The 14,622-nt window shown below is 34.5% G+C and overlaps 1 protein-coding gene across 5 annotated transcripts in view; it reads right to left on the reverse strand.

Moving 5' to 3' along the window:
- Positions 1-14,622, reverse strand: part of PHF3 (PHD finger protein 3) — a 103,307-nt gene that overhangs the window by 82,826 nt on the left and 5,859 nt on the right. For 3 of the 5 annotated variants that reach the window (XM_067702880.1, XM_067702879.1, XM_067702878.1), the window contains exon 2: positions 7,834-8,102. The exons of 1 other annotated variant lie outside the window; for it this stretch is intronic. In XM_067702880.1, the coding sequence (XP_067558981.1) occupies positions 7,834-8,077 (244 nt within the window). In that variant the 5' untranslated portion in view covers positions 8,078-8,102. Of the gene's footprint in view, positions 1-7,833; positions 8,103-14,622 lie in introns of those variants that run through there. One more of the 5 variants, XM_067702884.1, reaches the window with a different exon arrangement.

Below are 14,622 nucleotides of genomic sequence, written 5' to 3' on the forward strand. Positions count from 1 at the left end.
TAGGGGCATAGTGATGAAGACATGATTAATTTTATTCCACATTTTTAATTTAAAAGACAGAAAATGAAATGCTCAGTCAATACAAAGTAAAATTAAAATGTGTTCTGCTTTATACTATATCAAGCTAAGGAAAGCAAAAGTCAACTGAATCAAATAGAGGTAAAACAGAGAAAGGCCACAAAATATACAAACTAAAACCATAAACTGGAAAACTCTAGCCAAAAATTCCCTCTCTGCATTTTCTGAATTTAGAAAGTGATATTTAGTGTTGGTATTAAAGGGCTTATTTGTTTTATCTCTGAGTTCAATTCTGTTATTTTGGTAGTAAGGACCACTTGTAGCAGTGATTAATGAAAACTACCTGTTTGAGAAAAACTGACAATCTATTTAAAATGTCTAAATTGAACATAGAGCAGAAGAAATAAGATGGAACAGAGTGAATTAAGAGCAATGAAAGTTGCTTACATAAATGTAGTTATTACCATGCTCTTAAAGTCATATTACAAATAATTTAAAGAAGCACTGAAATACATTAAGCCTACAAATGAGATTTAGAATTAAAGCAAACAATCTAATTTCTAATAAAGAAAACAGAGACACTTTACGTTAGAACACACAATGACAGAGGACTCTAGGAGGGCACTGACCATAAGAAGTCACCTAACAGAAACTACATGACACATGAATCCCCAATGAAATACAACACCTTGGTCAGGGTGGTCATACCCAGCAAAAGTGTAAATGCCACGTGCCCTGGGAACCTATTACTCTATTTGAGGGAACCCCAAGTTCTTCCTTTTAGCCAATTACACTCTGTCTTCCTCTAACTGCAACCTACTGGATCTACCTCTTCCCCACTATCCATAAAAGAAGTCAAATCTCTTATCAATGAGACAAACTTTCAAGGATCTATGGCTGCTGTCATGTCCTACTCTTTCCACTTCGCAGCATTTTCTCTTCTCTGCTAATTCTACAAGGTGTTTTTGCCTCTCTTTTCTGGTTGCTCTCTTCTATACACACCCACTTTCACCAAAACCCCTCTAAGTATAACTCAAAATATATAATATTAATGATCAATCTTACAGAAATAAAGTTCTATTCTTAAAGACTATGAATGTTCTTAGTAGGCTAATCAGTTACTCGCCACTAACATTCAACTGAAGAGCACATGCTTTATCTTAACCAATATATGTTCATCTCATTTGCATGACTACTTTACATGTACTAAACCTGTATCTTCTTGTTCAAATGCAACTCTCAAAAATAAGATCAACGGCAAAAAGATGTTCATTAGGCACATAAGTTTAAAAAAAATCCATAAATACTACTCAGAGTAATAAAAACAGTGGAAAAAAGACCCCAGTGCAAATGCGTAATGAATGTATATGTATACTTGGATCGACAGGTGCAATAAATTTGCACAAAGAGTTTGCTGCCCCCACAAATAAAGTACAAATAAGGAAAACAATAATTAATATCTGACAACTGAATTTTATTGGACCAGGGGTCCACCATGTTTAGTTCAATGTTCTGATTTGAAATGTTGTCCAAGAGAAGCACGAAGCCATGAAAACTTATAAATACCTTTTAAATAAATCTCAATGATGCAAAAGGACAACAATCATCTTTTCAGAACAAGTACCATAATTTTTAAAATATTACACAGATGAATTCTGCCTCTAATGATGAAGAAGCCCCGAACTACAGAGCTATGATTAAGTTAAAAATCTGTGTGCTAAAAAAAGGACCAAATCACACTACTGCTAAAAAACTTGTAAAACCAGTCTTAACATGTATTAACAATACTTTGCTTAGAAGAAAGGCAGCACAAGCTTAAATTCTTATTAAACAATGCTACTTGATGTTATATATTATCAATGGCATTCTTGATAGGAAACAACTATCACATATGCATGCTAGCAGAAATTTACAATTGAGAAAACTAAACAATATGAATTTCTATACAACTGAAAAAACACTTAAATACACAATATGAATCAAGTCTTAACAAATATGTAAGATACTCTGAATTCACTGACTGATGTTTTTAATCTCCAAAAATCATGCTACAGGAGGGATTTTTTTTTTTTTTAATTTAGTGAATGATGGTTTTGTAAGCCATGATATAGCCTGGAAAGGACATCTTGGTTTCACTGAAGGATGTAGTAGCTACAAGCACTACATAAATGACAGGCTGCTCTGAATATCCGTATTATCTACAGTGTGCCCGTCTTCCTGGTCTTAAAGAAATAAATCAAATTTACAGCCACTGAACATTTCTACTCAATATACCATGTAAAGAAATGGTTCATAAATACAAGGTTTGTTTCACACTTATGAATCATAGCTGTCTACATAAAAGGGGCATACATTTGTTTGTAAAGTAAGAAAAAAATAACATTTCTTTATGACACTGATAATGCCAGTTTTTCAAACACCACTTCAATGATTTTTAATACATTCCTCACATAGTATATAACCAATATAGTCAGTATCTTGAACCTATTACTTGGGAAAATATTAGTTTTATTTTAAGGATAACAGGAATTTTTAAGAATACAAATAATTGGTTTGATCAAGATCAAACACTGCCCAAACACTTAATGAATTTCCTCACTTACTGGAATTGTTTTTTTTTAATGTATTACTGGGTAACATGTATGATAAAAACTCTCCAGAAAGTGGGCACAGAGAGAACATACCTCAACATACTAAAGGCCACATGTGACCAACCCACAGCCTCATTCTCAATGGTGGAAAACTGAAAGCATTTCCTATAAGATCAGAAACAAGACAAGGTTGCCCACTCTCACCACTATTATTCAACAGTTTTGGAAGCTTTAGCCACGTCAATCAGAGAGGAAAAATAAATAAAAGGAATCCAAATCGGAAAAGAAGAAGAACTGTCACTGTTTGCAGATGACATGATACTATACATAGAAAATCCTAAAGATGCCACCAGAAAACTGCTAGAGCTAATCAATGAATTTGGTAAAGTAGCAGGATACTAAATTAATACACAGAAATCTCTTGCATTCCTATACACTAATGATGAAAAATCTGAAAGAGAAATTAAGGAAACACTCCCATTTACCACTGCAACAAAAAGAATAAAATACCGAGGAATAAACCTACCTAAGGAGACAAAACACCTGTATGCAGAAAACTATAAGGCACTGATGAAAGAAATTAAACATGATACAAACAGATGGAGAGATATACCATGTTTTTGGACTGGAAGACTCAACACTGTGAAAATGACTATACTACCCAAAGCAACCTAAATATTCAATGCAATCCTTATCAAATTACCAATAGCATTTTTCACAGAACTAGAGAAAACTATTTTACAATTTGTATGGAACAACAAAACATCCCGAATATCTAAAGAAATCTTGAGAAAGGAAAAACGGAGCTGGAGGAATCAGGCTCCCTGACTTCAGACTATACTACAATAATCAAGACAGTAGGGTAGTGGCACAAAAACAGAAATATAAATCAATGAAACAGGATAGAAAGCCCAGAGATAAACCCAAGTACATATGGTCACCTTATCTTTGATAAAAGAGGCAAGAATACACAGTGGAGAAAAGATAGCCTCTTCAATAAGTGGTGCTGGGAAAACTGGACAGCTATATGTAAAAGAGTGAAATTACAACACTTCCTAACACCATACACAAAAATAAACTAAAAATGGATTAAAGACCTAAATGTAAGGCCAGACACTATAAAACTCATAGAGGAAAACATAGGCAAAACACTCTGTGACATAAATAACAAGATCCTTTTTGACCCACCTCCTAGAGAAATGGAAATAAAATCAAAAATAAACAAATGGGACGTAATGAAACTTAAAAGCTTTTGCACAGCAAAGGAAACCATAAACAAGACAAAAAGACAACCCTCAGAATGGGTGAAAATACTGGCAAATGAAGCAACTGACAAAGGATTACTCTCCAAAATACACAAGCAGCTCATGCAGGTCAATATCAAAAAAAAAACAAACAACTCAATCCAAAAATGGGCAGAAGACCTAAATAGACATTTCTCCAAAGAAGATATACAGACTGTCAACAAATACATGAAAAGATGCTCAACATCACCAATCATTAGAGAAATGCAAATCAAAACCACAATGAGGTATCACCTCACACCGGTCACAATGGCCATCATCAAAAAATCTACAAACAATAAATGCTGGAGAGGGTGTGGAGAAAAGGGAACCCTCCTGCACTGTTGGTACGAATGTAAATTGATACAGCCACTATGGAGAACAGTACAGAGATTCCTTAAAAAACTAAAAATAGTACTACCGTATAACCCAGCAATCCCACTACTGGGCATATACCCTGACAAAATCATAATTCAAAAAGAGACATGTACCACAGTGTTTACTGCAGCACTATTTACAATAGCCAGGATATGGAAGTGACCTAAATGTCCATCGACAGATGAATGGATAAAGAAGATGTGGCACATATATACAATGGAATATTACTCAGCCATAAAAAGGAACAAAACTGAGTTATTTGTAATGAGGTGGATGGATCCAGAGTCTGTCATACAGAGTGAAGTAAGTCAGAAAGAGAAAAACAAATACTATATGCTAACACATATATATGGAATCTAAAAAAAAACGGTACTGATGAACCTAGTGGCAGCACAGGAATAAATATGCAGACGTAGAGGAACGGACTTGAGGACACGGTGGGGGAAGGGGAAGCTGGGTCGAAGTGAGAAAGTACCATTGACATATATACAGTACCAAACGTAAAATGGATGGCTAGTGGGCAGCTGTTGCATAGCACACGGAGATCAGCTCTATGCTTCACGATGACCTAGAGGGGTGGGATAGGGAGGGTGGGAGGGAGGCTCAAGAGGGAGGGGATATTGGGATATATGTATACATAGAGCTGAGTCACTTTGTTGTTCAGCAGAAACTAACACAACATTGTAAAGCAATTATACTCCAATAAGGATATTTTAAAAAATAAATAAATAACAAATTTAAAAAATAAAATGCATTGCTGGGTAAATCTAAAAACCATATGCAAACACTGCATTTACATAAAAAAATACTTTATGGAGTCAAAAGCATTCAAAAAGAGGATCAGAAATCTACTTACTGTCTCTCAAAATGAAACAGTAAGTAAGCATCCTAACTTTTGTGCACCTGCAGAGCACTAAAAGTGATCGATCATTTTCTTTCCTATTTTTATAATTGTTAAAGCTTCTCTATGATTTCTGGAGACAGCTGAAATATAATGCAAGACATTCAACAACTGGTCTTTAACAACTACAGCAAACCAACCTACATCAAAAGACTAGAGAACAAGACAGCAGTTATTGTTTGCTACCTTTCGCACTGTTAAGACCAAGGTTACAAAATAACCATAATCTATAGCTTTCAATGGCCTGAGGAATACTGATAGAGCCATTTCCCTGCTATGCTTCAGTCAAGACAAGTAGTAAAAACGTATAGAGCCAGGTACAAACATCTGGGTAAGAACTATGTCATTTTTATTTTACAGCAAAAAGTTGAAGCAGTTTGTGAATAGCTGAAACTTACAGAAGGTGTCCATGTATGGTTTTCACTAAATAGTTTACAACAGAATTTCTATTTCAAAACAATTTTTTTTTAATTTTAATGTTTTCCAGTTTGCTATCATTAGAAAATATACTGGCCTTTTACCAAACCAAATATCCCAAAGGGCAAAAGGAACTTTGAAACAATCAAAATAAATCCCCTGCCTGATGGCACAATGAGATCTAAGCAATCCTATAAAGAGCTTTACAATTTTAAGTTTCCCCCACATATTCCCTTACATATCTTAAAAGCGTATAGATATATATCATATATATTAACACAAATAGTTCTATTTTAAAACCAAAATAAATAAATTGTAGCAAACAAATTTAAAATAGGAAAATTGAGAAAATATTTCTACTTACAGATTCTTAAATAAAATAGTTTACAATGAAATCGTACACAGTATTAATCAGACCTCAAAAAAATTTAAGTACTTCAATAAAGATGTTCTAAGTCTTCTATTAGCAAAAGAAATGTTCAACCAAAGAGACTTTTCATATGAAAAAAAAAACTTTTCACATCGACAGAAATTTAAAAAAAAAGACTGCAAGTAAGAATACCAGTATTTCTAAGGGGCTGTAATTTTATAACAAAGTCTAAAAGGATGATACATTTGCCAGTTCCAGGCCCAATATAACATCCCTGAAACGGTTACTGTATTTCTAGTAATAAGCACATATGTATTCAATAAACGTTCTTCCTGAATTTAGACTAAACTGTGAAACTTTGTGCATATAACCAGTGTCAAAAGTGCTTCACAATAATTAGATATATTGTACTGACACAGGAACAGTGCAAACATAAAACAAAATTTTAAAAGCTTTAAAACATTTAAGAATACAACAACAAAAACAATGTAAACCTATGAGATAACACAACACAATGTATATAATTCAGCGATATACCATTATTAACAAACAATTCAAATGACTTCAGTATTAAGGAGTTGTTAAAATGAAAATATTCCTAGAAGCCAAAGTGTTGAGTCTTCAGGCAGAGAATCTGACAAATCTGATGAATAGCAGGCCACCTAAACCAGACTTTATTATTATATCAAAATATTACGCAGAAAATATTAAAAGGAAATGAAAAATACTGAAAAACTGTAGTGCAGAAAAAGTCTAGAGTTATTGAAAAACTGAACACCACCACGTAAACCTGAACTACTCTAGGGAACCGAGAGGGGGAAAAAAGCCTAGCTTCTCCATGTGAAGCTGATTTTCCTTCGTCTAATTTTAGCTTACAGAATAGCTAATTGCTCCAAAGTTTGTTGTAATATTTTCTTTGCTTTATAAAGGAACACCTACATATTTTTTCCACATATTAATGTATCTCTGAAGTAATCTCTTATTAAGAATTTGATTAGCCCTACAGAAAGTTATTATCCTCTGAAAGCTACCGTCTTTCAGTTACTTCAACTATAGATCCTAAAGCAGTGCTGTCCAATGGAAATATAATGCAAGCCACATAAGTAATTTTAAATGTTCAAGGAGCCACTTAAAAAAAAAAGGGTAAAAACAGGTGAAATTAATTTTAATACAATATTTTATTTAACCAAAAATATCACCTCAATGTGTAATCTACATTTTTAAAACTTGATGAAATATTTTACAATCTCTTTTTCACACTGAAATCAAATGTGCATTTTAGAGCACATCTCCAATTAGGACCAGACTCATTTCATCTGCAATTAGGCCAACAGTTATAAGTGGCTAGTGGTTGCTATGCTGGACAGCAAAGGTCTACAGTTCTTTCTCTGGTTTTGAAATACAAATACAAAATACTAAAAGATCTGAAATGGGAGCACACAAAGTATTAAATTTGAAGGGCAGGGAGGGGCACTGAAAAAGGTCAATTCAGCCATTCCCCTTGACTCCAATAGGCCTGGGATGACATCATGTCCCCATTGGCAAGGCAATCCCTATTTGCTAGAGAGAGTCCCAATCATGACCTGTTGTCATGATGTAATTATTAACAGCACCCCCTATGATTCTCAAAAAAGCATCCCATTCTAGATGACAAATTATATGGTAACCCTATCTATATCCACAATATCCTTGAAGATAATTCCACATTCCTTAGAAGAAAATTTAAATTTTAAATTCTAATTGTGATGCCTAGAAAAGGAGCTCTAAATTCAAAGAAAAGAACCCTAAATGCACTACCCTCATCTAAAAAAAAAAATCTTTACTTTAAATTGCAGACTAAAAAAAAAAAAAAAAAAAAAAAAAAGTAAGAATTACCTGTTGAACAAGGCATCTGGAAATTGGGATCATTGCTATCCAAAACAGGCAAACAGAACTGGTTACTTGCAGATCCTAGCATAGGATCCTTATCGCTGAGCATGTTCTTCAGCGAGTCCTCTAAGACATTTTGACTTGTACTAAAATCCTCACAGACTTCATTCTCCAGGTTGGATCCTAGAAATAGGGCATCATCTAAGTGTTCAGTAGGAATTAAATGATTAAATGTATCAACTATATCCATGAAGACTTCTGTGTGTCTTTCAGCCCTATAGAAAGACAAAAAAAATACCATAAGAAATAAAGCTATCAATTGATTATCACCTAAAACCAAATTATTTTAATAGTTTTGAGTCTAGAACACACTTTGGTATTTCTGAATGGTTTAAAAAAAATCCTCACTGCTTTTAGAATATACATTTGGACATGTAGTATGAATCTTTGCTACACAATGTTTCTTCATCATGCATGTAAAATTTCATTTTACCAGAGATCCTATTAAATGTTTACTTAATTCACTTTTTTAGGGGAAAAAAAAAACTATGTATATATAGTCCATTAATTTGACACATTTGAAAGAATTACATGGCTTAAACCATAAAAACCATATGTTTTTAACCATAATCTTTTCATAAATTAAGACTCAGACACTGCTTAATAAAAATCCATATAAAAGAGCTAAAACCAAATCATTTAAATTATTGTCCCATACCTATTAAAACTGTAAAATAGCCTTGTCTTATTTAAAATGCATTTAAATTATTTAAAGAAAGACAAAAAGGTTTTTTTGTAGGAGTAAAGAGAAAAAACGGAAAGAAACTATTAACTAAACCCAACAAATCAAAACTCAAAAAACTACATACACGCAGGCACAGACGTGCACATACACACATTGTGGGGGGGAACCCCTTTTAAGATAAAATGAGATAAATGACAAACCAATATATCAGAGACTTAAATTTATTTTAGTGAGTTATGTGCTGTTTATAAAGATATGGAGCTGATTTCCTATTTGAACTATACCTACACTCCAGGCATTGCTCAGGAAAGGTCACTTCATGCTCCGGAAGAGCCTCGATTATCAAAAGCTGGTTTCAGAGAACACTGAACCAATGTATTTTGGGTGGTGGGCAAGAGTCAACTAAATAAAATCTAGTAATATTCAGTTAGCTAGAAAATTCCACTAATTAACCCAGAACTTCTTGGATTCCAAAATTCTTAGCTCCAAATCTACCAAAATTTCCTCCAACTGTCCTTGAATTCTTTCCCCTATAAAAATCAGAGAATACGAAGTTCAAAAATATTATACAATTTACCAGGTATATATTATATGCTGCTGAACATTTTACCTACATTTTTAATTCATTTATGCCCAGTGATAATAAATAATACACTCTATTACTATCCTTGTTTTGTAGACAAAATGCATTTAAATAGTCTTCCCCAAAGTCACAAAACAGAGCCAAAGATTCAAACCCAGGTTGCAAGGCTACAGAGCCCAAGGTGGTAACTCTACCCTTTCACACTGAGCTACAAAGCTAGAAATTGACTAGATTTGACTCATTAAAGGTTCTTCTTTAAAAACATTTTCCAACAAATCAGTAGTTGCCTGGGGCCTTGGATAGAGAGGGAACTGACTGCAAAGGAACAGGAATATATTTTGCAAGATGATGAAAATGTCCTAAATCTGGATTGTGGTAGTGGTTTTATGAGTGTATATACCCACCAAAATTCACCAATCCGTTCATTTTAAATGGATGCAGTTCACTGTAACTCAATTTAAAATTTAAAGAAAAGGAAAGAAAATTTCCTCATTCTCGCAAAAGTTAATCCTCTGCTAAATATAGGATTTCAGTATCTCTTCTCAAATTTTGCAACTTATTTATATTGAAATATTAATAAAGCACCGAAATAAAATGTTAACTGTTTGATTGGCTGATTAGCTTACATGCATTCTTTATAACATTTAGAGAAAACTGTGAGCTACAATGGTGATGAAAAGTCAGGAAAAGTTTTAATTCCCTGAAACTATCTGATCTCAGTACCTAAGAAAGGCTCAATTATCATATATCACCAATACTTCCACTAATACATTTTTAGGTTCCAAAGAAATTTTAGTATAATAAATTTCTGGTAATTAAAAATAATTTACAAAAACATTACTAAATATTACATTACTAAATATTAATTACAAAATTAATCAGCTAGAACTATCAACAAATTTGTTTATCTGAATATGCTGGAATCCAAAGTTTACCACAAGCCGAAACAACCTCCTCTTCAGAGTTGCATCCCAGATGAAACAAAGAAAAAAAGGCAATTCTAGCTCTAGAAACAAATGGTTGACTTTCCTTATAAAAACAATATGCTGAATCTACTGACAACACACTCATTCCCATAGCAACACAAGTCTGGGAAATTCTACAAACTTCACCTGAGGTTAGTCTTTCTGTTGCACCAACTTCTGCCTGTGTACATTTAAGTGGTGGGGACATTCACAATATTCAGAAGGTACAGTTAACACGGCTCAAACTCACCTAGCTATACCGAAAACCAGCCCATTCTAAAGGGTGATCTAAATGAGCAATATATTGTTTTTTCAATTATACTATTAGTGAATCTTTTACTAAACTCTTTTACTAAAACGTGCCTTCAGAGCCTGTGGCATATTTTTTAATCTCGATAGCAGACAATATTTAGTCTTTAAAGATCAATTTTTTTTTAAAAAAAGTAAAGCACACTGTAAATAAGATGGGTGAACCTAATTTTCCAGTATGGGGTGGGTTTTCTTCCGCCAAAACTAGTATGACTTATATAAAGTGTGTTGCCCTGGATTAAATAAACAGATTAGCATAAAAGCGTCAAATGTTGAGAAAGACTGGTATAACAAAGTTACGTTTCTTTAATACCTTTAATTTATTCAGAAAGTGTTCACTAACCAGGTACCATTGTGGAAGACACCTTTAATATGCCAATGCAACTGGGGATCTTACAAGACAAAATATGGTATAAAGCACCCCAAACTTATGGGTCCAAAGAAAACAATTTCTACAGAACTGTTCTGTGAAATTGTTATAAATTGGTAAGACTGAATTTTCTTAAGTCGTTCCAACAGGCTCAGGAGCCAATTCCAAAGGAAGAATGCCCAAAATCACAGTATACAGCCATATCACAAGATTATCTTAAGAGTGCAATGAATGGAAATATAAAACAGTCATTTATTTTAAAAAATCAGTTTTAGATATCAAGTGCTCAATATATCAAAAATAAAATTAAAACTCTCCATGCTAAATTGTCAAACAAATGTTAGCCAATTGTAGAAATATTAACCTTACTTTAACATGAACACACTAATCTACTAAACGCAATGTGGTATCCTGATTTGGGTCATGGAACAGAAAAAGGACAGTAGTGGAAAAACAAAACTGGTGAAATCAGAATAAAGTCTGGAGTTTAGTTAATACTAATGTTAACCTCTAGTTCTGATAAAGACATTAGTATTATGTCAGATGTAACAATCAAGAAACCTAGATAAAGGGTATATGGGAATTCTACACTATGTTTGCAATCTTTCTATATATCTAAAACTACTCCAAAATAAGGTCTTAAAAAAAAAAAAGAACACTAACCTAAAATACAATGTCCTGAAATACCTAGCCATGTAGAGAGACAAAGATAATCGATCTAATTGAGAAATTTAAGAGATGATTCAGTGTCTCTGTTAAACAAACTGCTTGATTTAAACAAACTCCTGGCAGTCCAGTGGTTAAGACTCTGCGCTTTCACATCTGAGGGCCCAGGTTCAATCCCTGGTTGGGGAACTAAGATCCCACAGGCCACGCAAAACAGCCAAAAATTAAGTAAATAAATAAACAAACAAATTCCTGATATTTTACTGAAATTTTACACTGAAATTTTACTTAAATGCTTCCTTACATTTGGCATTACAAATTTAATAATTAAAACAAAGGAACTCATAACCCAAAATCAAGTATGGACATATAAACAAATACAACATATAAACATCACAACAAAATATGAAAGTGTCATGCTGAAGGGCTCTCAGTACCACAGAGGAAGGTAAAATCCATGAGGCCAAGAAAGGCTAAGCAGGTGACATGTGAGATTGGTCCTAAAGGTCCAGAGGCTACTCCAGGCAAAAGAACAGCAGGTGCTAATTATGAATGCCAGAGTTTGGTCCTAATGGACCATTTAGAAAGACTCAGAATACAACTAAAAATAAGTATCAGTACTAACACCCTGAATAAAATTTAATCTGAGTCCAGAGGTATTTCCCACTTGCTTCATCTGTCACTCAGAGAATTATACTGCAGCCAAATTTCATTTACACTGATAAAACCAGTGTATATTGTTTTCTAAGTGTTTCGTGTATGAATAGAATGCAAAAAGATTTGGAAAACACCAACAGGGGAAAAAAATTACACTTCTACCAAAATCCCCTTTAAATTAAGAGCAAACTAAAATTGACTACCTCAACTTCTCAAAAACATCCTGAAAGTAAAACTATGCACTTTATCATATCTTCCTTAAAAAAACTGCACAGAATAAGCCTACCAATAAGTCACTAAAGCTATCGAAGGTGCACGTGCGCGTGTGTATGAGTATGTTGGTGGGGGGACAAATATGTATCAGGAGATTATAAAATCTATGAAGAATAATTAAACACTGTAATAGTGATGGGAGAAGGAGAGCATTCTATGTAAGACAGTAAATGAAGGCCTTGCTAAGAAGGGCAACATGTGAGCCAAAACCTGAAATGAGGGAGTGATCCACGCATAAATGGGGAACAGCTATTCAGGCAAAGACCTAAATGCAAAGGCACTGAGAATGGAACTGCTTGTTGCCTTCCGACCCCTACACCATAGATTAAATTAAGCTGTCAATTCATCAGGCATGCTCACTATTAGCAAATTTCTAACAGGCAGTAGTAGGAGCAGTAGGAAAAAAAAAAGGTACCACTACTAAAACAATGATAATATATAAAACTTAATGTGCTCTAACTTCAGGACAGGCAACGGTCGACATGCTTTACATTAGTTCTCCATCAGAGCATCAGAGGTGATTAAGCCTCTCCAGAGGACATCTGGCTTAATTCGAAAATGGAGATATTTTTGGTCATCAAAACTGGAGGGCATGCTACTGGCATCTAGTAAACATACTACACTGCACTAGGAAAGCCCCACCACAAAGAATTAGCCAGCCAAAAAACAGTGCTGAGGTTAAGAAACTCTGCTCTACATTTATTTATTCCTCACAACAATGCTATATTATAATCTTGATTATACAAAAATAAATAAAACTGGAATCAGAGAGGTAAAATTACTTGCTATAGTAAGTGGTGGAGCTGAAATCTGAACGCAAAAATTTTCATTCAGAAATCAATACAGGGCTTCCCTGGTGGTGTAGTGGTTGGGAGACCGCCTGCCGAGGCAGGGGACGCGGGTTCCTGCCCCGGTCCGGGAAGATCCCACATGCCGCGGAGTGGCTGGGCCCGTGAGCCATGGCCGCTGAGCCTGCGCGTCCGGAGCCTGTGCTCCGCAACGGGAGAGGCCACAACAGTGAGAGGCCCGCGTACCGCAAAAAAAAAAAAAAAAAAGTCAGTGCACTTACCACTGTCCTGCATTATCTCCTCACACAGTTAAATTCACTATTTATTATGTGCCAGGCACCGTGCTAACTAAAATGTATAATGTCATTAAACTTCACAGCCACACAATTAAGCAGCTGTTATTATTATTCTCAATTTATAAGAGAAAAGCTAAAGCTTAGCAAAGTTACACCCAATATTACAGAATAAATGACAGAGCTAGAACTCAAATTCGCTGACACAAAGGTCAGTTCTTCACCACCATGATATAACAATGTTAAAGATGAATAAGTTATCCTTCCAAGACAAAGTCAAGGAAAATCACTAAATGGTTAAGACATGTGGTGTAACACAATTCTAAAAAGTACAATTCTAGAAGCAATGCAACCTCATCACCTGCTCTACACACCCATTTCAAATTCTGGTCCAGTTTCATTGGTTAGAATCTACCAGCAAGACTACATAAGAAAAAACAAGGATCGTTAACTTTGTTTCTGAATTTATCAGGTAAAAAGAATACATAAGAATCCAAGATGACTGCCATACTAAGACCAAAGCAGACCTAAGAACCTAGAAAAAGAACTATCGAGTACAAGTTGAGACTGGCAAAAGCAGAATTACTTAGCTATTAGTAAGAAAATTACCTTCCAAGTTTACAACCATTCCCTATTGTCATTATGAGAGGCTCTAGCAGTTTGGATTAACCACAGGAACAGTACAAGTCATCAACACTATGGCCTAAGTGATAACAGACCAAGCTAACATGTACTGAGCATGTACTATGTGCCAGGCTCTGTGCTAACTATACTGTATGAGAATCTCATTGGTTTCTCACAACAACCCTGTGAGGTAGGTGCAATTATTACTTCTATTTTGCAGAGGAGCAAACTGAGGCCCAGACCATTGTGTAGGTCACATACCCAGGACAGATGTACCTCAAAGATACTGCAGTGTCGGTTCCAGACCACCACAACAGAGTGAATATTGCACGCAATAAAGCAAGTCACACCAATTTTTTGGTTTCCCAGCGCATATAAAAGCTATGTTTACAATATACTGTAGTCTATTAAATATGCAATAGCACTATGTCTAAAAAAACAATGTATAAAACTTAGTTAAAAATACTTTATTGCTAAAAAATGCTAACCATCATCTGAGCCTTCAGCAAGCTGTAATCGTCT

Source organism: Pseudorca crassidens, chromosome 13 (assembly GCF_039906515.1).
Source record: "Pseudorca crassidens isolate mPseCra1 chromosome 13, mPseCra1.hap1, whole genome shotgun sequence".
NCBI classification, from domain to species: domain Eukaryota; kingdom Metazoa; phylum Chordata; class Mammalia; order Artiodactyla; family Delphinidae; genus Pseudorca; species Pseudorca crassidens.